Below are 26,289 nucleotides of genomic sequence, written 5' to 3' on the forward strand. Positions count from 1 at the left end.
TAGATCTCTTATTATTCTTTTAGAATAAATCTAAATATTATCCAATCATTCGAAACAAAAAAAGAAGGATCGGGACGACTATGGATTAGAAAGACTTTAATCTGTCAAGAGATTTCATTTGAAGATTATATCTGACTATATCAGTACATGGCTAATAAGGAATCCATCTATTAGCTATAGAATACAAGTGATGCACTACATTCTTACAATTAGAACTTATCAAGCTCATAGGACACATGCTTTGTATACATCAAAGTATCTAATCATGCTAGTACACATCCTTATAGTATGTGCAAAGATATGGCTTAATACTAATAACAATCAAATAAAAGTTGCTTCTCTTATTGATTTGATCATGCTTATCTGTATACATCTATATATACATACTCTAAAAGCAGTATGTCCTAACTAATGCTTACTTGTAACATTTTCATCCCTCCATGGCACATAGTAATCATAAAAGCTAATGTTCAAATGTCAATTTATTGCTAATCACTCTGCCAATGACAATATCTACTGAAACAAGCCTTGTGAACAGTGACTCTGCTTGATACTGGATATATAGAAATAGAGGAGATGGATGATGGAGCAAGAGGAAGATGATACTATGACCTCCCTCATTCTGCATCTGGTGGTCTGAATGTATTTGAGAAGACTGGGATTGCCAAATTTTTAACTAAAGTCTGATGAGCTTTATTTGTTTCCGCATGCACTCCTTTTGCAGATTGCATTTAAAGACAATTGAACAAGAAAATGAATATATGCAAGAACACTGACTCAAAGAAAAAAGATCCTTGCTGACTCTTTTGTAGGATGAGAAAAAGAAAGGCTAGAATGCATCATTCGCAAGAAACCAAGCGTCTGTTCTCAAGAAAGTAAGATGGTCGATACAATCCCGAGAAATGGACGGAAAAGGCTTAGATGATGACATGATAAGAAGGGATGAAAGCAGAGCATCATACAAAATGAATCTGCTGTAATAAGAAAATCATTACCACTCAACATGTAGATAATCCTACCCATAAGGGCATGGTTGATCATAACACTCAAACTGTCTGTTCAACCCAAATGACAATAGTAAAAGGTAGTTGAATCAATGACAATAATGAGATAAAGAGCACAACTTTTCTTGGAAATAGAGAATACCTCTTGTATTCGTGAGAAATGATAAAATCGGCAACCTTGATGGAATGCTACAGATTGGAGATTCTACTTGCGATCAACATGATCAACCCAAAGGATTTAATATGAAAAAGAGACACAGAGTTCAATCGAAGTGAGCCAGCAAGTGCCAACGACTTCATTTTGTACTAGGTAATTAAACATAAAAGCATTGATATTAAAGACAGAAATGACAAGTCCAAGAAACGAGACCCAATGATCAAGGTAGACTTATCTTTTATTTGTATTATTTTAACGTTCCGCTCAATAAACCAGTAAGATGATTAAAGCATATATATATTATTCTTCCTTGTGTTTGTCCTCTGGTCTAAATAGTAAATACCATTCGATTTCAAATCTCATACGGTTTAATGAAGAAAGTAGATTTGTATTATATGTAATGATAAAAAGAGTTTGATTTATTGTACTTTATTGACTAGTATTTTTTCGCAATAACAAAGATTATTACAAAATATCCGGAATTGAACTTGAATTTTGTGAATTGAAGGAAGGAAGCTAGTGAATGAGTACATCCTAAGAATTGGAATTTTAAAGGACATCAGCATTAATATTTATAAGACTCCCATGACCACCATGACCGTTATTGCCACCACCCGTAGACCCGGCAGGGATAGTATTAGTGGCGCCATTTGCTTGACCGTTTCCTAAAGCAGCAAAAGGAAGCGAAGAGACGAGCATAAAGACAGAGAATAAACCCAAGAAGACAAGAGTAGAGCGCATTTTTGTATGTGAAATAGACTATTTTTTTTATGATATCCTTCAAAAAAAACAAAAAGAAAAGGCTCCTTTTATATATACCGATGAAAAAAACTAGAACAGCTTGTTATCTTTTATTGCAATTTTATCTAAGCAGTTGTTTACAGTTGCATTTTTTTATAAGCACGACAGTAAAAGAGAGTTGCTCTAAAAAAGGTACATTAGGTATACGTAGATCCCAGGAGTGCTTTTTTGTATAGCTTTTAAAAAGGAAATGCGGTTGAGCAAAGAATTGAATAATCAGAAGGAGAGTTGTTTAAAGTGACGTCTAAAAATTACATTTAATAATTATCATATGCTATAAAGGGATGAAAATGTTACAAGTAAGCATTAGTTAGGACATACTGCTTTTAGAGTATGTATATATAGATGTATACAGATAAGCATGATCAAATCAATAAGAGAAGCAACTTTTATTTGATTGTTATTAGTATTAAGCCATATCTTTGCACATACTATAAGGATGTGTACTAGCATGATTAGATACTTTGATGTATACAAAGCATGTGTCCTATGAGCTTGATAAGTTCTAATTGTAAGAATGTAGTGCATCACTTGTATTCTATAGCTAATAGATGGATTCCTTATTAGCCATGTACTGATATAGTCAGATATAATCTTCAAATGAAATCTCTTGACAGATTAAAGTCTTTCTAATCCATAGTCGTCCCGATCCTTCTTTTTTTGTTTCGAATGATTGGATAATATTTAGATTTATTCTAAAAGAATAATAAGAGATCTATTACAAGATCTTATAGCACTACATACGTTTTTCTCATTATTGTTAATCATCCTGCCTATGACAATGTCTACTGAAACAAGCATTGTGAACAATGAATCTGCCTGATGTTGGATATATAGAAATAGAGGAGATTGATGATGGAGCAAGATAATGATAATACTATTATCCTCCTAGTTCTGAATCCGATTGTCTAGATGTATTTGTGAAGGCTGGAATTGCCAAATTTTTAACTGAAGTCTGATGAGCTTTATTTGTTTCCGCATGCACTCCTTTTGCAGATTGCATTTTGAAAACAATTGATTAAGAAAATTAATATATGCAAGCAAGAACAATGACACAAAGAGAAGATCCTTGCTGACTCTTTATTTGTATGACAACAAAAAGAAATGAAGGCCAGAATTAGTAATTAGGAAGAAATCTAAGCGTCTGTTCTCAAGAAAGTAAGGTATTAGATATAATCTCGAGAAATTGACGGAAAAGACTTGAACAGTGGCATGATAAGGAAAGATGAAAGTAGTGATTAATGCAAAATTAATCTGCTGAAATATGGAAATCATTAAAAAGAAAAGAGGCTTGCCATTCAACATGCAACCAATATTACCACCAATAACATGGCTGATTATTATATTCAATATCAAGTTCAAGCTGTTTGTTCAACTCAAATAATAACAAAGAAAAGGGTGACTAAACCAATAGCAATAATGTACTATAGAATACAACTTTTCTTGTAATGAAAAATATCTCTTACACTAGTGAAGAAATGATAAAAACACGACTTAGAGATCATACTTGCGGTGAACATTACAAATCTAAAGGCTTTAACAAGAAAAGAGTTCCGTAGAATAGAAATGTATTGATGATCATCAAAAATTTTGATAAAACTAATATTGCTATAAACAATGATACTAACAATCAAACAAACCTATCTTGGAACTATATTCATCTTAAATACATAAATGAGCAAAGACATTCAATTTGATAAAAAGAAGCAAGTCGGAAGACATTTCATTTCGTCTAATGATTTGTTTTTTTGTAAGAGAAAGAGCTTTCAAGTGGTGGAAAATATTAATACTAAAAGTAAAGTATCTTTCATAAATAAGTTTGCACTTGCTAATAAAATGAAAAATGAATCATATCAACAAAGCATTTGGCCAATTAAATTTCACGGCGACCAGTAGTGGTATAAATTGAATAGGATGAGATAAATCCATTGAAGATGATATAAGTATATTATATTTCGTTTGAACATTTATTTAAAATTTTGAAATTTATCAAAAACATAGGCTTTGATGAACTACTTGCTTCTGATATCTTTCAAGAAAAAACAAGTATATCGAACTTACAGTTATGCTAGTCAGATGGGATGGGAAATGTGTATAGTTTTAGAAATCGATGAGAGCGTCAAAAATATTAACATTGAACAAAACAAACATAAACCAGGTTGTTATTCATATGAAATATTAAAAGAACAAGAGCAACTTACGAAAGACTTTAGTTGAAAGAACAAATGAGTGACAATCATGTTATTTTATGTTGCTCTTGAATCAGTGGTCTCTTTAACCGTAAAGAAGGCGCAATTTCACATAGGAAACAGTATGGATGAACCGTAGCTTGAGGTCTGGTTTGAACAAACAAATCAAGAAATGGGCTAGATGCAGGTAAAATGAAAAGGATGTCCAACAAACACATTGTTCAGTATTCCTCTATTTAGAGTACCTAAAAAAAAACAGCGATGAAATAACAGATGATCATTGAGCATGTTTGGATGTACATGAGATCAATAAACCATAATCCAGATGTTGACTTGTTTATGCTATTGATAAGAAAAGTTTTAGATTGTGCGCAGGAGAAGAAAAGTACACACATACACACAAAAAGAAAAAATATGTTATATATTGTCAGCTAATTGCCCATAGAGTACCTTTTTGTACAACAAGTTGACTTCAGACTGACAACAGCCAATCATCGCATCCAATATGAATTAAAATGCTCAAAATGATTTATTGCTCTGTCTGAACCAATGCTTTGCATCATCTAAAGTCAACTTTTGTTTAGACAAAAATAAAATTGTCTGGACTTTAACTAGATTCTGTAATAATGACGAGCATGATGAACCAAACATTGATAGAAAGAGACAAGTGCTTTCCATTTTTTTTTTATTCCTACTGCTTTGCGTAAGGTTTAGAAGACGGTTATTTTTATTTAAAGAGGACCATGGGCACAACGATGCGCCATTTCCGATTGAGTCGCTTGCGTCTACAGTTGGATTGAATAGTAAAATACTCTTTTCCCTTGTTCTCAGCATCACCTTCCTTGCTACTAGGAGCAGACGAATGATGAGAACCAGATCTGAAAATCTAAAAAAGACTTGATAAGCTCCTCTCAAATACCCAGAGATCTAGCATTGACCTAATGAAAGCCTTGAGCAAGGCTTATCAAGATGAATCTCTTCAGTCACCGTCGCTATGTGGTAAGCAAACAAAGATACGTCTTTTATTTCAGGCAACTTAGACCTGTTGTCACCAGAGACTGCTCTTTTAGAGTACATTTTAAAAAAAATAAAAAAAAAGGGTAGGTCAAGCCAGTGTTAGAAACCATTCAAATCATTGATTCTTTTTCATAAACTTTATATCATTTCATTTTTACCTTCCAATTGAAATTAAAAAAAAGAGGGACGAGCAATTTGGTTCTGAATTTTCAAACATATTTTACATTCAGCCTAAATAATTTTAAAAGTCAAATAATCTTATCTACTTTGCAAGCGTTTATATCCCCTTTTATGTTGCATGGATAGACAGTACGGCTCTGATTGTAACAATGATAGCACTGTGTGCTATGTGATGCTTGTTAGCCGTAACTTTACTGTATAAAGGATGTAAATTTCCTGCCTTCTATCGCTTTATTGGCTCATTTTTTATGCGTTATATCGTAATCAAAAGTGTTTGAAAACCTAGTGAATGACCCTCTATGCAACCTCTTTCTTAGATGCAAGATGTGAGAGAGAATTCGTTAGAATATAGAAAGGTTTAGGTATCAATTCGACATGGTGGTTTATTATAATCGACCTGAATGAACAGCATGATTCATATTAGAAAGGAGACTTGATGGATGTAAAAAGTAATTTCATTCATCAGATATGGGTAATCACATATGAAAAAACAAGCGCTTCATAAAACGACAAGCTGTAATTAAACCATCATGGAAAACATTCAAAGAGCTACTGTATAGCATTCGACTATTTTCCAAATCTGTAGGAAGCGTTTCAAAAGCTTTATTCTTTGTGTAGATCATTTTGTATCCAAAATCCAACTTTATCAGCCATGTATTCATTGTGTTTAGGTTCTATTCATGCACATAGTTAATGAATATCAAAGTGATTATTACTATTGTTTACCTAAACAAAAGGCATGTGGTATATTCAATTCACATAAATGTATATTTCCTATGTTCATCAGTAAAGGCCATTACACAATCTATCTATCATTGAATACCTTTCTCAAAATGGTCCATCATATAATCATAATGATCTCTTGGTGCCCATTTGTCATTTTCAGAATAATAAATAATAAACTTTTCGAGATGTTGGTTGTAAAAGTCATGATCCAAATCCTTGACTGTATCCATCTCAAACCGTGCCATAGTGATCACATTCTTCAAAACAGAAGAATGGAGTAGCTGATGTGCTGTGACTTCAAGGCCTTGTCCTGATTGTTTTGTAAAGGATTCAACCAGGAATTGACGTAGAGGAGGAGATAACCAAGAAACCAAGGAACCCGCTATACCAAAAGCAGAGGTAGGAATCCAATTGACAAGTTTCTTTTTTTTTTTTTTTTTTGTTAAATAAAGTGTATGATTAAAAAAAGAGAATGCTGACTTACTGTGATGTAAATCCCATTGGGTGTCACACCGATATCTCTCAAGGTGGGGAAAAGAGCGATCACTCGTATGATACCCTGCTCGGGTCTCTTTTTCAATACCTCAGCTGAAATATAAGAGCCTATCGAGTGGCCTATCAAAATGAACCTTGTTCCCTGGTCGTTTTCTTCTGCCAGCGTATCTAAACAGTCTATTTTATGCTGGATTTGATCCTCTAGAGAATAAAGCGTAGTGTCTTTTGCTGTTTCTGCACGATAATTCACAGAGTGACCCTTGTGCGAAACTGATCTGATATGAGTCAATTCTATTTGTTTTTTAAAATCAAATTACCTCCAATAATTTCGAGATGAGGTGAAGGTGAGTTTTCATAAATGCGTTGAAGAAATGGAGTATAATATTCCACTAAACCAGGATTCCCTGGAATAAAGAATAAAATAGTTTTATTCACTGACTGTTTTGCAGGCCATACCAAAGTCTCGGTTGGATACCCTTTGATGTCCCAAGCAGCTCTAAGTGGGAATTTTAGTGTATTAGGAAAACGCATGTCTGTCACACACACAGTGAATATTTCCAGAATATTTATAAATATAAAAACAAGCCACGATCGACAGGGATCATTTATTGCATCAAAAAAAAGAGGGTTGATCTTCTTTACATAAAAACCTGAAACAAGATCAAGAGAGGCCCATGTTTATTTTATAGTGGTGGTAAAAAGGGAATATGTATAAGTTTTATGTGCTTTCGGATAAGGCAACATAACCGGGTACAGCATTTTCATATTCAGCTTGAAATAACTGTTTTTGCTGTTTTTGCATAAATCTAAACGAGATTGTTAGATGACTGGATAAACACGGTTGAATTACCTTAAAATGTCTGTCAGATAATCTGTCAATACTTGAACTGCATCTGTGTCCATGGTTGTATGAGCAATTAAACTAGGCATTTGTACTATCAATGATGTCAGGACAAGTTCATTACCTGTCGTTATTCAATTACCAAACAAACGTAATAAATGTTCAGCACCATAGATGTCTACAGGTTCTGCTTTTGGGTTTTTTCGAATGATCTCAGCGTATTGATGTCTTTCAAATCGATATAATAGCATAGTTCCTAATGCTTTATTAAAATAAATACGAATACCATGTAATACTTCTTCTAATAATTCTTCATTTCTAATTCCCCAAATGAATCATTAGTCTCAAAAGAACTCTCTTTACTTTCCTACTCACAATTCGCGACTTCCTTTCTTTTCCTTCTTGTAAACCTTGTAGCGATCCAAGACACCGTTGACCGTGATCTCTCTTGGTAAGGTAACCAACTGTTGATTTTTAGTGACATTTTCCCAATCATCCACCAATTGTCCTTTTAGTGCATCTGGTATATCAATCTTTATCTCGGGTTTTCTTAAATAATCCTCTTCTTTTTCGAGTTTAGCATCTCGACGCCTTTTACCCAGTTCTTCTGTATACGTGTTTTGACTTTTCCCACTTTGCTTCATCCTATAAAGGTCTCTCAATCGAAGCTGCATCTTGATATTTTCATCACACCAGCGTAAAAGACGTGTTTCGGGTACCCATTCATCCCAGCTATTTTATTTTAACACTTTGGTTACTATCGTCTTTATTACTTACGTCCTTTTCCAGCCTTTGTAGTGAACAAAATAATAAGGTCCTTGTAATTCTGGATCCTCATTCATCCAATTTCTATCCATCACCTTGTAGCTTGTTAATAAACAGTAAAAAGATATCTTTTTTTTCACGTTACTTTTGCTTCATAGATTAACGGGCCGTGATAACATAAAACTTTTTCATTTATTTCAAATATAAGCTCTTTGGTTTCCTCTTGTTGTTCTTTTGGTGCCTCTTGCTGACTTTTGGATACTTCTACAGCTTGTTGTTGTGATTGTTGTTCCTGAGTTGGTTCGGTTTGTGGCATAATCATTAAAGAAAAAAAGATAAAAAATAAAAAAAAAATACATGTGACTTTTGAATACCTTTTTTTTTTTTTTTTGCTAGTTTAGAAATTGACTGCAATAGACTCCTTTTTTAGTAAATAAAAAAGGAAAAAGAAAAGCATAAAGGTTTGATGCAGAAAGAAAGTTTGTGTCATGGAAAAAAAAAGACAGTTTTAGAATGAGTAGAATTGACAAAAAAAGTTCTTTTTAAACACTGTGACGATATCTTCACGCTGAGGTGTCACGGGAGATAGTGTGTGGTTGTATCCCATCTCAAGTGTCAAAAAAAAATGATGTAAGCAAGGGATTAGGGAGGTAGTTGGACATATTCTGAAGAAATATAAACATGTTTATTTGTATCTTATTCGATCTGTACGCTTTCAAACTTTAATTTATTGTACTGTATGAATAGAGTGCAATATCCATTTCGATTTGAAAATTGAAATGTTACATAAATCCATCAACACTGGCTCATGTTGATTTCAACAGTGTCTTATCAATTCGCTTTAACTCGAATGAGAGCATTTCATGATGTCATTTCCAATGAGCTTACAGTAAAATGCTACAAGCAAAACGCTTCAAATGATAAGTTATTGAATATTAAAACAAACCACCATTGATCAAATCATTGGCAATTATGGCACTTTTTGTATCAATACAAAGAAATACATTAAAGAATGAAAGTTTCTGTACTAACAGAATCTACATAAACCAAATATCGGCAATTTGTATTGAATTATCAGCAAGGAGATTTTTTAGTAGAGTGTTGAAGGATGAAAGCGATCAAGAGATGAATAGTTATGTATTTAAACTCTCAAATGTAGACTGAGTATTATATTTTCATGTAAAATGTAATATTGGTAAACATATCTTCAGGTACACTTTTGATTGATGGATAGCAAAGGTTGCATATGCTCACCATAGAGATGTATGACTGACTGACAGCATTGCATGCTTATTGCAAAAGAAGAGCCTGGAGCTATCCTTTATAGGAACCTTGCTGCTACTGTTATCTAAGTCAATTCAGGGTAATTGATGATAAGAATGACTACCATCGGTTTTCTAGTCATCACCAGCATTAGAATAGATCAAGAAATGAAGGGGTGAGGAAATAAATTCAGTACATCAATAGAAGATTACAACGAGGATATTTCAAGCAATATCCTTTCTCAGAAATGCCTTTATCTGCAAGCCATACACTGAGAGCGCTTTTATAATTATCTATCATCAAGAAAGAAAAATCTCTGCTGCCACAAGGCATCTGCATTATCTCAAGCTGCTGCAATGATTATGCCCTTTAAAAATGAAAAAAATTATTGTAAAATAAAGCTCTAAAAGGCCATCGTTTTACTATAAATAAGTCCATAAGGAAGAGCTTAAAAGGATGTTACCAATAAAATGGTCTAATAATAACCACTTTCTTTATAAACCAGTGTTTTCCTTTTCCCATTATAGACGTTAATTGAATTGTTCATATTCATCTCTTCCTACAAACAAAAATTGACTCATGTTCTAAAACATCCTTACAGGATCGCTTCAAGATATATTCTGCATTTTCACTGCTCAACCACATCATTTGTGTCAACCGCTTTATTTCACAAAAGTGGCATTGCTCTATCCGAATCTACATCTTTTGATGATGTTTGCTGTGTGTCATGTGCTTTGGCTTTGTATTCTTTTCTTCTATTCTAACTTTTTTTTTAGCTCTTCTTTTCCATTCTTATTAACCTGTTCCTCGTTTCCTTTCCGGGTTTTTTTTTTTTTTTTTTTTTTTTTTTTTTAAAAAAAATCATTTGTTTGTTGAATAAATAACAAGGGAAACACCTTATTATTCTGGACTGTCTTTTGGCTTCTTTTCGTTTTCGTTTTTCTCTCTCACCCCTCTTTACAGACTTGTTTGCTTTTTGAGAAGCAAAAAGAGCTTCTTACATCATTATCACAATTGCCTACATTCAAATCAACTTCTTGTTGCATTTCTTGAGGTGATTGCTCTTCAAAAGCTTCGAGTCCATTCTATCTACTCTCCTTCATCTAAATTCCAACCTTTTGTAAACCTTTTTTATTGCATTTCTTTAATCTCAATCCTTTTTCCTATAAATATTAGAAAAAAATTAAAATAGATACACTGTGTGGAAAAATTATTCGCGCATTTTATAAAAAAAATAGCGTGCTTTTTAAATAAGAATTCTGACATCAAACAAATCAATTACGCCTGTTGACGAAGCGAAGGCGAAAAATGTGGTACAGGCTCCAAGAGCCGCGCTTTATTTTCCTTTTTTAATAATATATATACTAAATAAACTTTATAATCCCCTTTTCCCTTTATACCTTCAAATGTCGTGTATTCATATTCAATTTTTTTTTTATATAGGGAGGGTTAACCAAAATGTTTCTTCAAAAGAGCTTGATACCAAGAGGGCGGGTGTACCACATTTTTCGTCTTCGCTTCGTCAACAGTCGTATTGTTGGTCGTGCCTACAATAATCCTCCTTGACTCCGCTCCGTCTTCAAATGTGGTATGGTTCGTCGTAAGTGAAAAAATTGAATTGGCTACCTTGGTACTTGATGACCCTTGTGCTCTTGGCTTGTAATAGTATTTTTCGAAAGTATTTGCGTTACTGCTCCAGTTGGCATGTTGCTTGACTTCTTGTATAGTATTTGATTTCTCGACAGCTTTGGTACTCGAAACGGACCTGATCGAGTGTGCCTTATATTTGGTTGTGTCAATTCCTGCCTTGGCCATAATCGATTTTATCCAATTTGCCACCGTTGATGGTCTTACTGAAGTTGTTGCTTTATCCTCATTTTCCAAATAAGTTAAGAAAAGCGTGTGATCATGTGGTAGTGTCTTTCGAATGTTCGCCGTTTTCTGGATAAATTCATATAACGTTGTAGTCGGACAAACTTCACAATCCTCAATCAGCCCAAGTTGTGTTGATTTCATGTTGGTTTCTTTGGCTTCTACAAAGTGAATGATAACCGAAACAGCTTGATTATTTTCTTTTCTGAAGTGAATGTTTCGATATTCCAGACGTCCAATATCTGACCTTGGTCTTGCCATGGTTGCCAAACAGAGTAGTACTATCGTTTTCAGTTGCAATTCAAAGAGTGACAAACTGTCGTTATTTGCCCAGGTTGTCTTTATGTATTTTGTGAGGATGTCAGTGTCCCAAGTCTTTAAATCTGTATCTGCTGGTATGCGTATTTCTTGGTGTCGTTTAGCTTGGAAAAATTGTACTATTTTTTCTTGTTGGGCTAAAGGTGGTTGATCGGGATGAATTATCTTAAACACAGAGGCTATTGCTGATCTTATTCCATTGAGATGTTGTACCGAATATTTGCGGTTGTCCATTAGAAATCTGAATACGTTGTCGGTATTGTATTCTTGAGAATTGATTTTTGGGTCTTGATCTGCACACCAAGTTTCCCATTTTCGCCATCCCATATTGTATACTCTATTTGTGTTCCTACGTATAACGTGATTCAAAAATTCTATCTCATCATCCTTTAATCCATCGTTCTTGCGTTTCTTCCTGATAACTTCCATGCGATCATTTTCCATTGTTGAAGCTTGAACGTTATCGGTTTTGCTAATCGTTTCAATCGCAATACCATCGGAAACCAATGTTGTGTCGTCCACAGTGGTGTCACTAGAACTGCGGATTGGATCTTCTGTCGCTTGATTTGCTGGATTACTTGTGGAATGGGTTTCCAAGGTGGAAACAGATACCTTCCTGTCTTTTCCCACGGTTGGCTGAAGGCATCGAGGGCTATCGCTGCCGGTTCGGGGCGCAGACTCCAAAATCGAGGAAGTTGGTGATTTGTCCGCGATGCAAATGCATCTATTTTCAATGGTCCCCATTGATGATTGAGTATGTTGAAGATCTTCTTCGGTATTTGAGCTTCGTACAGAGGACTCTTGATCGTTGTTCGACTTAGGTTGTCGGCCTGAATATTCTCTATTCTTGGAATATGTTGATATTCTACCTTCAGATTGTAGTAATTGCATAAATCTTGTATTTCCACTGCCAGTTGTTGTAATGTTGTGGATGAGGTACCTCCGGACTTGGTTACGAATTTTAGAGCGGTAATATTGTCTGTATAGATTTTTATTGTTTTGTTTTTGTATTTTTCCCCGTGCAGTTGAAGTGCGAACAAAATGGCTGATAACTCCCGAACGTTGATAGATTGTGTCTTTTCCTCGTCGGTCCAATATCCGGTTGTTTCGATTTCTGGTGAACTTACTCCCCAAGCTATATCGGATGCATCTACGTGGATCATAATTGCTGGTGTTGGATTGTCTATCCGTTGAATTGGTAAACCATTCTTGTCGGTCACATAAGTCAACCACCATGTCAACTCTGTGCGACTGTTGTTCGAAAGGAGAAAAGGTGCTTCCCATCTCTGGTGATGTAGATGTAAGCTGTGTGCTAAATCTCTCTGCAAATGTCGGATATGTAATAAAGCCTCCCCAATTGCCGGAATCATGGATGTCATTTTTCCAATTAGGCTGGCATACCATCTGTAGGATCTTGTCCGTGTCTGGAGAGCTTGTTTGATTCGACTGATCAACTTGTTGATTTTCTTGACTGGTACTGTAATCTCCATTTTGACCGAATTGAATACAAAGCCTAGAAACTCCTGTTTGTGCAATGGCGTTAATATGCTTTTTTCTTGATTTATCAAAAATCCTAAGGATGTCAAATGGTTTATTACTCTTGAACTGACTTGACTCATCTCTTCCTTCGTCTTGGCTAGCAGGCAGACATCGTCCAGGTAGTAAACAAATCGAATCCCTTCTTTCCTTAATTGTTCTACTTCAAAACGCATCATTTTTGAAAAAACACGTGGGCTCACACTCATACCAAACGCCAGGGTCTTGTATTGATATACTACTCCTTGATTCATGAAGGTTAAGTATTTGCGAGATTGAGGATGATGGCCTACTACTACGTATGCATCTTTTAAGTCTAACTTGCATATGTAATCGTTTTTTTCCATTATTTCTCTGAGAGCTGGGATTCCTTCCATTTTGAAATGCTGGCATTGGATATAATTGTTGATCTTCTGACAATCCAAAATCGGTCTTCGTTTTGTTGGTTCTTGGATCGTGAAAAAATTTGACAGGTAATCCGTACTCTGAGAAGGGGAAACTTCGATAATGTCTGCTTGCAGAAATTTCTGTACTGCCTCTTTGTCTGCTTGTTGTTCCATTGGATTGAGTTGAATCGTTTTGAGTCGCCAAGGTTGAGGCGTTGAGTTGAATTGAATTTGATAACCATCTCTGACTACTGACAAAGGCTATCGATGGGTAGTTGTTTGAGTCCATTCTTGATAAAAGTGTTGAAGTCTTCCTCCGGGTTTGATACCGTCGGAAGGAGTGCTGTAGTGCTGAACTTCGATTTTTGGCTTTGTGGATTCTTCGTTTACGTGGTTTATTGCTGAGATTGAGTATTGTTGTTGTTTTGGTTGTTGCTGTTGTTCGTTGAATTGTGTGACGTGCTGGGGCCTCCACTCGAGCCCCGTCTTCCAAAAAAAGAGCCTCTTCCTCTTCCTCGGTATCCACGTGATCTTGCATTGTTGCCATAGTTGTTTCCACGGCCTCTGGATCTGTTGTTGTTTGCTGATTGTCTTTGCAAGAGCTCTTGCTCGAATCTAGCTTGTGAGAGGGTTTGCAGGAATTCATCACTAAAGGCGTTAGTGGATTTGTAATTTTCTTTTTTGGGTACCAGATATCTGATACTGGCTGGGATATTGAGTGCGTCGATTGCGTAATTTTTTGCAATTCGTTCTTGGTTCTTGGCTTGAGAGAGTCCAAAGATTGCCAAGCGTTTGCTTTGCTCTGTAGTTCGGTGGATAATCGTTCTAGCTTCGTCCAAACTGGCGGCCTGTTGGAGGACATATTGGAGTTGTTCAAATATCTCTGTTGCCACTTTGGCTTGAAAACGAGTGGTTTCAGTGATCTCGTATATCTTCGAGATAACATCAGAGGTGTCGGATTTATGCTTGCCGATTTCTCTGTATAGCTCACTATTGATTCTCTCAGGAGTTGTCCATTTTCCCTGTTCATATCGTTTTGTGTCCCTTCTGAAACGCTTGAAATTTTCTTCTTGTTGTTGCTCTGTAACGTTGTCCAGCTCGGTAATGATTTCCACTGGAAGGTTGTTTCTTCCTTGTTTTTCTTCTTGTTCCTGAGCTTGTCTTCTAGCAAACTCAGCATAGAGTGCGTCAATTTGTTCTGGGGTAAGATTGAGTCCATTTCCCTCATTGGTCATTTCCACGAATGTGCGGCTTTTGAAGGTATAAAGGGAAAAGGGGATTATAAAGTTTATTTAGTATATATATTATTAAAAAAGGAAAATAAAGCGCGGCTCTTGGAGCCTGTACCACATTTTTCGTCTTCGCTTCGTCAACAGTCGTATTGATTTTGTTTGATGTGTGATTTTTTATTTAAAAAGTACGCTATTTTTTTTTATAAAACGCGCGAATAATTTTTCCACATAGTGTAAATCGCGTTAAAATTGGGGAAAGAAACCTTAGTAAAATATTCAATTTTCTTTCACTGAAGAAAATTAGAGTGTGTATAATGAATACTATTTCAATCTCCTCTCTAAACCAGCAAGAATCATAAAGCGTCTTTATACTTGTCATTTTGGGGTTAGACGCATGTACACTAAACATTCTTTAGAATGCAGTTTTGGATAGTAGATGAATTTAACATGTATATAGCTTATTGAGCTACTTTACAGCAATTGATCTTCCCACTTTTCACTTTTCACTTTTCGCTTTTTCCTTGGAGTTTTTTTTATTTTATTTTCTGAAGATTATTTAGGTCAACAATGAAACGAGATAGGACATAAATCACTGCTAATATACAAGAATGAAAGACAGTATAGAGTATGAACAAAGCTAGAGTTATAAAAATCTGATTCTTTGAATCATACTGTATATAAAGCCTTTACAGAAAACTAATAAGGGACTCTATGCTGATGATCATGTAGATGAGTGTAGAAAACATAACAGTCTTAGGAATACGCTTTGATCAAATACAAGCAATCACCACAAGCTGTGAAAAAAAGAAATCATTTATAGATTGATCATTTTTCTATTTCACTGTCGGTTTGAATGAAACCAATCAAAATACGCCAATCTCTCTATTATTAAGAATGATGCTGTATGTTTGTCAATAAAGTATTATTCTTTACGTTTTTACTAAAATAAAGCCATCAACCAAGAATAAGGCTTGTTTGAAAAGTGAGAATATTTGAAATATGAAGTATGCTCCCTAAAAGGGAAATTGAATTGGAAAATGTTGCCAGTAAATTTGAATAGGTTAAGATGGTACGTTATATTCCTAATAGCGCTCTTAGCTATAGTGAAAAAAGAAATCAAGATTTGAGCATTAACCGACGAACTGAATTATATTAATCAATAATTATGAATTGTTTAATATTAAAGAGTAAATCAAGTTGCTTTAATTTTAAGATGAGGCAATTGTTAGTAAACTCCTATCTCTCTCTTTTTTTCTCCCCTTTTTCTTGATGTTTGTATCGTGTGCTTTTGCTTAAATTGTACTCATTCTTTATTTACATACACACATCATAGTTATTTTTTATCAGCCTCAAAAGAGTAACACAAACAATCAAATTTTTTATGCAAGTCTTTTATAGATAAAGCTAATTAGCATTTAATGGTTTCCCCCCTCTTGAAATCTATTATTAATTTATCTTTTTTTATATATTTTATTTTTTACATGAAAAACACTATAAAAAGTGAATACTACTTTACTTTTGGCTTTATTATTTATTTGTCTGAATTGGTATTCCATGAGGGTTACACACGGAAGTGGACGTTACATTTGACCCCTTTTTCTTTTCCATTTTTTAATTAATACTATTCCTTTCACCTAAAGTACATTGTGTGAGATTTATGAAGCTAAGATAAGAAAAGACACACGATCAAAGACAAATTTTATTCTGGTTTTGTATACACTTGAAAGTGAATAAAAGAAATATAAATAGTTAGTGCTTCATATGAAAATCATGCAAATAAGAAAATACAACTTCACATGCTCTTTCTTTCGCATGCAATCAGGAGGTATTTGATTGGGGCTCCAAAAATTGATAGACACCCATAGATCTTAGACATCATAAAAACTCCTTTTGTTACAGTATTTTGTACTTTTACTTCTTCTATTAAAAATCCTCTAGTATAACTTACAACTTACTTTTCTTTAGAAATAATTTTACGAAGAATTTTTATCCCTTTTTTTGCACCAGCACATGACCAATATATCAAAAGGTAAGAATCTTTTGAAAACTATATTATTTTTCACAGAATTCTCACTTTGTATTTTATTTGAAGCATTGAAAGAATATTTCGAAATTGCAAAAGGGCCAAGAACACTCCGAGAGTTTATAGTGCAGAATCATCCTCTGGTTGAAACATACAGTAGCCGCTCTATTTAAGGGTGACCAAAATTTTTGGAATATCCACCCTTAAATAGAAAATACCCTTAAATCGAATTTCGTGGCTGTTAAAAAACGAAGTCACAATATGTATTGTAGCGACATTATAGACATGTTTGTACATGTTTCCATATAAGCACTGTCGGTTGGTATAGATTTGGTAATTGTGTAAGAACAAATCAAAACTTGCTTAAGACTTGGTCAAAATTGCTGGAAGGATAATATACGAGTTGTAGACTCAAAATAATTATGATGAGAATTAATGTATGATACAATAAATTCTATCTATAAAAAAATGTCTAATAATAAACGTGTACGCCTTTCTTTCTCAAAAAATTGAGCTTTTGGATCAAAATGCTACTGGCCAGCTTAATCGAACAGAATTAGGTGAATAGGCTATGAAGAAATTCAATTTATCAACCACTTTCCCAACAGACTATATAAAACATTCTCAAAAATGCTAAAATGTTATATAGTAATAATAATGTTGTCAATAATGGCAAAAGTCTAAAAACAACACGCTATCCTCTACTTGATGATGAATTAGTAAAGTTTGTTGCAGACATGAACAATAACAATCTACCAGACAATTGAGACTTAATCCTTCGATATGTAAGACGTATTGCTTGAGTAAAGTATAGAATCCTTGAAAATGAAATTTCATTTTCTTCTAGATGGCTCACCAAACTTTTTAAGCGAATTGGAGTAAAATGCAGGCCAATGCATGATAAAAGTGTCTCGGTAGACATTACTTCTGAAAACATTCAGAACGAATTGAGGAAGATAGAAGAACTTCTTGGGCCATGTGATCCTGCAAATATCATGAAGTTTGATGAAACAGGCTTATATTACCAGCAAGCACTAAGAATAACCATATGTTCCGAGCTGCTTGATGGTCTAAAAATAGTAAAACCTGTCTGACAGTTGGATTGCTCTGTAACTCGGATGGAACTTACAAAGGGCAACCCATTGTTATCGGACAACACAAGAGCCCCAAATGTTTTAAAGCAAGAGCTAATTTGTTATCCATGACTGCAATTGAAAAAAAAAAAAAAAAAAAAAAAAAAAAAAAAAAAAAACATGAGATTGAATACCATTATTCTACTAATGCTTGGATGACAACATACGTGAAAAAGTTAAATGTTGCCTTTGGAAGACAGGATCGAAAAATTGCTCTTCTTTTGGATAATGCGTCCGTTCATAAAATAAGAATTCCGCTCAACAATATTAAATTGATATTTCTACTAGCAAACATGACTAGCAAGTTACAGGCTCTTGATGTATGTAACCTATTATTTCTTGATAAAATGCTATATAAACTGTCTTTTTGTTTTACAGTTTTCTCATTAATATTTTGTATACACAGGAATTATTGACAACTTTAAGGCACACTTCCGAGCCCAGCAGTACGACTGTGCTTTATGTCTGCATATCAGTAAAAAGTTGGATAATCCGAATGTTTACAAAATAGATCAAGCTCAGGCTATAGTTTTTCTAGCTAATGAATGGCTTAAAGTAAAACCAGAAACAATAAATGGAATGCTCCCAGATCTCCCCAGGAACTTTGACAACAAAGTTACTGATGTTAGCCAGTTGAACCTTGAAGCAGATGAAAGCGAGATGATAGTATGTTATACAACAAGCACTACTAATAATGAAGAAACAACAGAAGGCAACATAGATGAAACAGAAGAAAATGATAGTACAAAGCAAGATGAGCAGTGTGTCGATATAGTAGAGTGTAAAAATCGGTTGAGAGAAGCCTATGAAACTATTATCATGCACGAAGTTCCTTTGGATGATCTTGATCGTAAATTACATTGCCGAATTCGGATGAGACTGGCTGAATTAAATAATTCAAAAGAGCAAACAGTTTGATCCTATTTTACAAAGGTAAAAAATTTATTGTTAGAGTGCTCCAAAAAACTATCACTTATAAAAATTTTTTCTATTTAGTGGTAAAAATATTTGGTTTGCACCCTTAAATAGAGTAGTGGTATAGTGGTATTTATGCTGGGGACCTATGCCGTTCTTTAGAATCACACCCATAAATAGAAAATACCCTTAAATCGAATACCCTTAAATAGAGCGGCTATTGTACGTAAATCAATTTTCAAAAGCGGCTGATGCGAAAAATAACTTGGTAAAAAAATTTAAGAAGGAATACCAAAACCAATATCCCAACAGAAAGAGATGTCCGTCAACAAAATTCGACTTTGGGACACTCTGGTCGTCCTCACAAGTACAAAGGATAATAAATATTGAAAGAAATAATATTTCCATCACGTTGGTCAAAGACAGTGAAAAGATAATCAAGGATAAGCTAAATGTAAATGATAGTTGAAGGAAGAAATTTAGTACATAACTTATGCTTAAACTAACACTCCTACTGTTGTTAAAATATAGACAACGATTAATAATGAAAATGGTAAAAGTAATGTATTGGATTGTAAAAGTTCTGATATCCATCCCGACGATGAAGACGAAAACCCTCAAGATAATAGTAATTGTTCTGAAGATGAAGGCAATCAATCTGAGCCAGAAAACTTAATATATGCTATTAAAGATGATGCAAAGGGTTTTAGAAGTGCAGTCTCGTCTTGTAAAAACGCTCCTGAATGTCTTAAAAAATTTAAAGTGTATCAAGAAAAATCATCTGCGCAGGCAAATTCAATGGGTTTGTTTGTAAACGCTCACTTATATGAAATTCTGTTAGTAATAGCTCTTACTTTCATCTACTACATCTACTGACATTACTATATTGTTAGATCTCTCAACAACATCATATTATTAAAGAAAGATCAATCACATCCTGAAATAGACATGAGTGATTTACATAAAGCAATGCTAGACGAATATAAAAACCACGAAAAAGTTGATCAAAAAACTTTCATGGAAATTATTGAAGCATTTAGGGTACTATAAATATAAATGTGAGAAAGACATTATGATGTTAACTTATGCATATATTTTCTCGTTCTTCTATTTTAGATGGATGATATTGATTCTAGTAGAGACGAGTTAAAGATTATGCTTTTCAAAATTTATGAAAGTGCTAGAAAGGAAGACAGAAAAGTGATCGATGTCCTGATCAATTTGTACGTAGTATAATATAGTATATCTAATGTGATGTTGTAGGATTCTAAAAATTGTTTTATGATTTTAGAATTAACAAATTGCCTAACAAAGAAATCCTCGACTGCAATATTGAGGAACAAGAACTCATCACTAGCTATATTGACCCCATTCTCAGCCCAATACTTCATCGACCTGAGGGAAACAATCTGTTTTTGTGGTAAACAAACTATTACAAGCTTAATTGTCTTCAGCATTAAGGATACTAATTCTTTGCCTAATTGATAGGTTGAATAAAATAACTTTGAAATCTTATAGCAAACGACCTGATGCCGGCTGTGCGCTTGTATATGACAGAAGAATTATCAATTACCCGGGTTTTGTAGAAGTTAAGGCCGAATACAAGAAGAAAAATTCCATATGCTTGCATGAGGATTTATTACGCTTGTCGTTATTTGGAATGAATGCTTTAGAAGAAACTAATGCTAAATGCATATTACTCCTTCAAATTATAGGTAAAATAAATCTTAATATCCTTTTTACTCTATGCTTACAAATGTATATATCACACAGGACCTTCATTAACTGTATATGGTTGCGCTGAACATGAATATGGCCCCAACATCGTATTTGAGATTATGAAATTTAAAATCCCTTTATCTCTGCGAGAATTACCTGGTTTCATAATGAGGTTAGATGATTTGAAGCATCTTGATTACCTCTATCATGAAAGATGCATTAACAGATTGGAGACAAAGAAGCGTAAATACTCGTTATCCCAAAGCAAACTTGATTTGGATGAAATTATCAATAGTCATACACCAAAGAGCTTGAAATCATCCATTGATTTTTGATACCGGCCCCCTTCTTTTTTCCCCTTTTTTTCATTCTTATAAGTTAACAAAATTAATAATAGTTATCAATATATACTAACTACTATTGATGCCATTAAAGTCCTTTTCTCTGTTATACATCTTTTGCATATTCTAAAAACTTCTTAAATTTTTACTCTTCTGAGACATTTTAAAGATATACTCATTTTGGTTTCATCAAAAAAAGAAGAATCTCCCTCAAGTTTTTCACCTTTTTCCTTGAAAGTAGTAAATGATTTCCGATTATGGTGTAAAATTCAATCGTGGGAGAAGAAAACGTAGAAATGATTGTTTTCAATTATATTGACTTATTGCTATCTGAAAAGTAACATTGACGATAGCAATATTTATTTAAAGAAATTATCTTATACAGTGGGGTCTGTTTCGTTTAAAAAAAAAAAAAAAAAAAAAAAAAAAAAACTACCCTGTTGTTTATTGCTGAAAAACGCGGCCCAAAAGTTTATTTTAATAACCTTTGTAAAAATTATCTGTCACAACAAAAGAAACTGAACAAAAAAAGAATTCAAGAGCGGCTTATTCTAAGCAAATTTGTAACGTTTTTTTTTTTTTTGGCAAGTATTTAATGAGTGTTGTATCAAACATAGCACACTCTCTGCCTCTTTTTACTGGATAGATAGAGTTCGAAGCTCTCTAATGGAATCATCCCTCTCTACCTGCTACAATTGTCAATGTTTGAAAGCATCACAGAGTGGTTAATATCAATCACTTCATGACTCTTTCCGCTAAAATAAATTTAGTGCCTAATAAGGCAACTGACAGCGCCAACTCCAATTTTCTACAAACAAAACGCTTATGGACGCAACTACTGGTAGGCTCAACTAGAATCTCTAGTTATGGTGCGCAGTCTAACTCACAATCTGTTCCACCTCCTACTTCTGTGTTTTCTGATGTTTCGACATCTCATCCTTCACCGCCATCATCAATTAAGTCCTCTGCCTCAGAATTGATCGTCCAATTCTTAAAGGTACAGTTGGAGGGGCTACCTTTTTGGATGTTACTTCAGTGCAGAATAAAGAGCAATTCTTTCAGGACCTCAAGAAAGCATGCAATGAAAATGAGCATCTTTTGAGCTTTGAGGATAAAGTCAAACACTTTAGACAAAAGATCTTTGCCGAAGTTTTGCTCTCGCCTACCATGCGTCAGATAATTTGCTCTACAGGTATTGCGATCCCCTCTCTCTCCACTCAGCTTATCGGTTATCCCCCCTTTCACCTGATGCGGATAGTTTGCAGAATTCCTTTTCTAACCTTCCTCATGAATACGGTCGCAAGGATGGTGACTTAGATCAACTTCATGCTGATATGATTACCAACTTGGCGCCTTACAGTATCGTTCTCGGTAGTTGTATTATTAGTAGATCAGCAGGTTCCTTCTAGAGCAGAGGATATGCTATTTTAGAACGTCCTTCCAGACCTTCCTCTCAATCCACCGATGCCCCAGGTGCGGCTGGCGTTCGCCCTCTTCCGCCTCATAAACTAGATTGGATTTATCCAAGTGTCAATAACAACGAATCTTCTGACATCGACCTGGACACCACCCTTGATAAGATATTAGTCTATGCTACTTTCGCCTCAATGGCGCCCTAATGTCGCTACTGTCATAGCGAAGACCATGCACTTGTTGATTGTCCAGTTAAGCTCTCTGCCATTGTTTGCTATAACTGTAATGCTCACAGTCATAAATCTCGATCCTGTCCTCGTAAGAATGCCGCACTGTCCTCAGATGTTCCCAATAAGAAGGCCAGGAAGACACCTAATTCTGTTCCGATCAGTCCTCCTCCTGTTATACTTCAAGAAACTCTCGCACCACCCCGCGCTTCTGTTGATAAGACAACACCTGAGGAAAATTTTTTGGCAAGCGAATCAGCTTTGGACTTAGTGTCTAATTCTCCGGACGCTCCTTCCTCAGATCCTAAGACTTCTAGGACTCCTCCCATTAGGAGCACGTGGTCTCAAACTGCTTCTAAGTCCGCAGAATTACCTGCTACCGATGTCACTCCTACCAACGCTCCTCCCCGTACGCCTCTCGACATTGTTACTAAAGTCTGCCATTACTGAGGTCTCATTGGACATTTACGTACGAACCATAATGATTGCCTCAAGAATCCACGTAGACAGACTCAGCCAGCTACTACATCTGTTCAACTGGTTGAAGTAGAGGACCAATTTGAGCCAATGCGAGAAGATGATCTCGAAACCGTTAATCCCAGTTGCGATGCCCCAATTGAGTCGACTGAACTGTCTTCTCAACACGGCCCCGGCTGTACCAACTTGCAGTAATGGCATTATTACGATTATATCCCATAGTAATCATAATTATACCGCTGGGGAACCCATTTCGGTCTCCTCCAATATACCCAACAACGCATTACTCAATACTCATTCACACTCATATGATATATCATCCATTCTATCTCTCAAAATGGCTACTCTCAATTGTCGTGGTCTTCGCAAAACTGCAGATTCCTCGACTCGTAACCATTTTTTTCGTTACATTCGTACTCACTCTCTTGACATTTTAGCTCTTCAAGAAACTCATGCTTCAAATACTTCCATTCAAGACATCTTTCATAACTAATTTCAAGCTTCGGAGAGCCTTTGGTCCCATCACTGCGGACTGATCAGTTTCTCGCCACATATCACTTTTTCGAATACAACTATGAGCTTGTGTGGCCATATCATTACTACGACCATTTCGCACAAATCTCATCTATTTTCACCAGTTACTGTTTCTGTTTTGTATGCTCCTGCTTCTCGCAAGGAAAGGTATAGTTTTCTCTCTGATCTACTGAATTATCCTTCAGCTCTACTACCATCTACACCCGTTAACCATATCCTAATGGGAGACTTTTACTATATCTACAGCCAACACTTATCATCCCATCACCTCCGTCAAGCCCCGAAACAGTGGCTACAATATATTGAAGATTATTTCGTTGATGGCGTGACTCCTCCTGACCAGGCAGCTCAGCCCACCTTTTGTCGCGGTGTGCAATCTTCTTGTATTGATTTTATCTTTCTGTCTAAAGACCTACCTTCTGTACCTCGCACTGCCAATGTCACTTTCATCCAACCAGTTTGGACTGACCAGTTTATGGTGTCTATTCAACTAGAGTACAACCCACCTCCGACTGATGCTATGGATCATCCCTCCATAGGTAAGGGACTTTGGCGTGCCAATCCACTCTTGGCTAGCAACAAAGACTTCTGTGCTGCTTTAAAAAATGCATTGTCCAACACTGTGCCCTCATTTATTGACGGACTCAGTGCTAGTTACAAATGGGAAGCATTGAAAGCTACAACTAAAAAGGTCGCTCAACCCTTTTCCAGAAAGCAAGCATCATCCTACAAACAGGAGGAAACGTTACTATAAAAGAAATTGGACAATCTAAGAAAGAAGAAGATCTTATTTCCTGAACAAGTGCCAGAATTGCAACCGTTGGTCAATGTTGTGGAACGACAACTTGCTGATATCCAACAATATCACGTCGAAATTCTTGCTCTTCGATCAGGAATACGTTGGCACGAGTTAGGTGAGTTATCGGCGGGTTATTTAAAACGCACAATTGCTACAAGTGCCTCTTTACAAATGATTCCTTCTCTGATTCACCCCTGTCACTAAAGTTCTCTGCTCCTCCAGAGCTGACATGCTTGACGCTGCATCTACTTTCTATGCGGCTCTGCATTCCCCTGATCCAGTCGATCATGATGCTATCGAGTCACTTCTTTCTGACTTGCCTTCCTCGCTTCGGTTGTCATCCATCGGCCAAAACCCCTTGTCAAGCCCCATTGACTTTGATGATATCCTTGAAGGCGTCTCACGTTGCCCCAGCCGCAGTAGCCCTGATACTGATGGTCTGCCATATGAATTGCTCTGCTTGATTATAACCCATCCTGAGTGTCGTGATATTACACTGGCTGTATACAATGACGCCCTTTCGCACGGAATCTTTCCACCATCTTGGTTAGAAACTATTCCCTCATTCCTAAAGAAGGTTCACTTTCTGATCTAAAGAACTGGCGTCCCATCTCACTGATAAATACAGATGCTAAGGTTTTCACTCGTATTCTTAGTGCAAGGATTATCTCATGCGTTGACGACCTTACTACACTGTATCAATCAGGTTTCCTCCGTGATCGATTTATTGCAGATAATGCTATGTTAATGAAGCTTGTGATGGATTATGCAAAATTTACAAATTCGAAGGCATTTGGTCTCCTATTAAATCAGGAAAAAGCATATGATCAGGCCCATCCTGATTATTTACAAAAGGCTCTTACTCATTTTGGTTTCCCTCCTTCTTTTGTTCAAAGTGTTCTTGGTCTATTTTTTGGCGCTCAATTGCGTCTCAACATAAATGGTTTCTTATCCAATCCTGTTCATCAGCGATGGGGTTTACGTCAAGGAGATCCTCTTTCTCTCATGTTTTTTAACCTTGCATTCGAACCACTTCTTCGCAAGATCCTTAATGAGCCATTGTACAACGGTTTTTCCACACCTCGCGCTCCTCCGTCATGCATTTCTGGCGATCACCTGCAACCAATCAAGCTACTGGCTTATGCTGATGATGTACTCTGTTTGCTTAAGGATCCTTCCGACTTGACTAAGCTACAAACCCATCTGAACACATACTCTCAAGCTTCTAACGCTAAATTTAACTTTCAAAATACGGAAGCTCTGTCCTTATCTGGATCTCAGATCACTCTTTTATCCATCTGGCATGGTCCTCTGTTATCCAATCGTATCTCCCGCTGGCACGATTGTCACTCAGCGAATCCTGTTATTTATTTGGGATACCTTCTCTACACCTCCACAGCTCAACTTGACTCTTACTTGGCTGGTCTTCTACGCAAGATTAATACAGCTTGTGTTTTACATTCTCATAGGTCTCTCTCGGTAAGGGGCAGAGTAACTATTGTCAACTCTCTCATTCTGTCTAAATTATGGCATGCTTTGCGGGTTACCTCTGCTCCTCGAGCTTCCTTGGAAAAAGCGTCATCCGTCATAGGTGCTTTCCTGACGAGAGGTATGCTTCCTCTCATAAGTATGGCTACTTTGTGTTTACCGCGAACTCTGGGAGGTTTAGGAGTTTTGGATCCTGTTATTCAACAAAATGCCTTATAATTGCAATGGATGCTTCCGTCACTCTCTCTCTGTCCCCACTCAATATCTCTTTTGATGATGACTCTTCTATTGCTCTCTCTCGATCCATATTTTTGCCTTCGTTGATTCAGTATCTGCTTTTCATTTGGATCAGTGGGTGAAATGACCTCGCACGGTTTATTCCTTTGATGTTTCCAAATTTAACTTAAGACTATGCTTCCTCTTGGTCGACTTAAGGCC

At 35.7% G+C, this 26,289-nt stretch overlaps 13 protein-coding genes across 13 annotated transcripts; 6 read left to right on the plus strand and 7 right to left on the minus strand.

The window, feature by feature from the left end:
• Positions 1 to 1,710: 1,710 nt before the first annotated feature.
• RO3G_13675 (uncharacterized protein) lies at positions 1,711 to 1,902 on the minus strand (the record flags this gene model as incomplete). The annotated part of the gene is made up of 1 exon (XM_067668259.1): positions 1,711 to 1,902. One exon carries the CDS (start codon positions 1,900 to 1,902, stop codon positions 1,711 to 1,713), a length of 192 nt encoding a protein of 63 aa, XP_067524360.1.
• Positions 1,903 to 4,878: 2,976 nt separating this feature from the next.
• RO3G_13676 (uncharacterized protein) lies at positions 4,879 to 5,385 on the minus strand (the record flags this gene model as incomplete). The annotated part of the gene is made up of 2 exons (XM_067668260.1): positions 4,879 to 5,029; positions 5,327 to 5,385. 2 exons carry the CDS (start codon positions 5,383 to 5,385, stop codon positions 4,879 to 4,881), a joined length of 210 nt encoding a protein of 69 aa, XP_067524361.1.
• Positions 5,386 to 6,160: 775 nt separating this feature from the next.
• Positions 6,161 to 7,100, minus strand: RO3G_13677 (uncharacterized protein; the record flags this gene model as incomplete). The annotated part of the gene is made up of 3 exons (XM_067668261.1): positions 6,161 to 6,496; positions 6,559 to 6,770; positions 6,887 to 7,100. The coding sequence occupies 3 exons, from the start codon at positions 7,098 to 7,100 to the stop codon at positions 6,161 to 6,163; spliced, it is 762 nt and encodes a 253-aa protein (XP_067524362.1).
• Positions 7,101 to 7,287: 187 nt separating this feature from the next.
• On the minus strand, positions 7,288 to 8,497 carry RO3G_13678 (uncharacterized protein; the record flags this gene model as incomplete). Its single annotated transcript, XM_067668262.1, has 6 exons — positions 7,288 to 7,375; positions 7,420 to 7,504; positions 7,553 to 7,638; positions 7,786 to 8,142; positions 8,188 to 8,277; positions 8,316 to 8,497. 6 exons carry the CDS (start codon positions 8,495 to 8,497, stop codon positions 7,288 to 7,290), a joined length of 888 nt encoding a protein of 295 aa, XP_067524363.1.
• Positions 8,498 to 10,887: 2,390 nt separating this feature from the next.
• On the minus strand, positions 10,888 to 11,571 carry RO3G_13679 (uncharacterized protein; the record flags this gene model as incomplete). Its single annotated transcript, XM_067668263.1, has 1 exon — positions 10,888 to 11,571. One exon carries the CDS (start codon positions 11,569 to 11,571, stop codon positions 10,888 to 10,890), a length of 684 nt encoding a protein of 227 aa, XP_067524364.1.
• A 1,098-nt stretch (positions 11,572 to 12,669) lies between these two features.
• RO3G_13680 (uncharacterized protein) lies at positions 12,670 to 12,822 on the plus strand (the record flags this gene model as incomplete). The annotated part of the gene is made up of 1 exon (XM_067668264.1): positions 12,670 to 12,822. One exon carries the CDS (start codon positions 12,670 to 12,672, stop codon positions 12,820 to 12,822), a length of 153 nt encoding a protein of 50 aa, XP_067524365.1.
• A 989-nt stretch (positions 12,823 to 13,811) lies between these two features.
• On the minus strand, positions 13,812 to 14,785 carry RO3G_13681 (uncharacterized protein; the record flags this gene model as incomplete). The annotated part of the gene is made up of 2 exons (XM_067668265.1): positions 13,812 to 13,951; positions 14,077 to 14,785. 2 exons carry the CDS (start codon positions 14,783 to 14,785, stop codon positions 13,812 to 13,814), a joined length of 849 nt encoding a protein of 282 aa, XP_067524366.1.
• A 2,853-nt stretch (positions 14,786 to 17,638) lies between these two features.
• RO3G_13682 (uncharacterized protein) lies at positions 17,639 to 17,948 on the minus strand (the record flags this gene model as incomplete). Its single annotated transcript, XM_067668266.1, has 2 exons — positions 17,639 to 17,789; positions 17,935 to 17,948. 2 exons carry the CDS (start codon positions 17,946 to 17,948, stop codon positions 17,639 to 17,641), a joined length of 165 nt encoding a protein of 54 aa, XP_067524367.1.
• A 2,021-nt stretch (positions 17,949 to 19,969) lies between these two features.
• On the plus strand, positions 19,970 to 20,277 carry RO3G_13683 (uncharacterized protein; the record flags this gene model as incomplete). The annotated part of the gene is made up of 2 exons (XM_067668267.1): positions 19,970 to 20,076; positions 20,145 to 20,277. 2 exons carry the CDS (start codon positions 19,970 to 19,972, stop codon positions 20,275 to 20,277), a joined length of 240 nt encoding a protein of 79 aa, XP_067524368.1.
• Positions 20,278 to 21,655: 1,378 nt separating this feature from the next.
• RO3G_13684 (uncharacterized protein) lies at positions 21,656 to 23,003 on the plus strand (the record flags this gene model as incomplete). The annotated part of the gene is made up of 3 exons (XM_067668268.1): positions 21,656 to 21,910; positions 22,044 to 22,290; positions 22,579 to 23,003. The coding sequence occupies 3 exons, from the start codon at positions 21,656 to 21,658 to the stop codon at positions 23,001 to 23,003; spliced, it is 927 nt and encodes a 308-aa protein (XP_067524369.1).
• Positions 23,004 to 23,367: 364 nt separating this feature from the next.
• Positions 23,368 to 23,523, plus strand: RO3G_13685 (uncharacterized protein; the record flags this gene model as incomplete). Its single annotated transcript, XM_067668269.1, has 1 exon — positions 23,368 to 23,523. The coding sequence occupies one exon, from the start codon at positions 23,368 to 23,370 to the stop codon at positions 23,521 to 23,523; it is 156 nt and encodes a 51-aa protein (XP_067524370.1).
• Positions 23,524 to 23,604: 81 nt separating this feature from the next.
• Positions 23,605 to 24,318, plus strand: RO3G_13686 (uncharacterized protein; the record flags this gene model as incomplete). The annotated part of the gene is made up of 2 exons (XM_067668270.1): positions 23,605 to 23,711; positions 23,811 to 24,318. The coding sequence occupies 2 exons, from the start codon at positions 23,605 to 23,607 to the stop codon at positions 24,316 to 24,318; spliced, it is 615 nt and encodes a 204-aa protein (XP_067524371.1).
• Positions 24,319 to 24,592: 274 nt separating this feature from the next.
• On the plus strand, positions 24,593 to 26,070 carry RO3G_13687 (uncharacterized protein; the record flags this gene model as incomplete). The annotated part of the gene is made up of 2 exons (XM_067668271.1): positions 24,593 to 24,865; positions 24,961 to 26,070. The coding sequence occupies 2 exons, from the start codon at positions 24,593 to 24,595 to the stop codon at positions 26,068 to 26,070; spliced, it is 1,383 nt and encodes a 460-aa protein (XP_067524372.1).
• Between the last annotated feature and the right edge of the window lie 219 nt (positions 26,071 to 26,289).

The sequence above is a fragment of the Rhizopus delemar genome, genomic scaffold (assembly GCF_000149305.1).
Source record: "Rhizopus delemar RA 99-880 supercont3.12 genomic scaffold, whole genome shotgun sequence".
NCBI classification, from domain to species: Eukaryota; Fungi; Mucoromycota; class Mucoromycetes; order Mucorales; family Rhizopodaceae; genus Rhizopus; species Rhizopus delemar.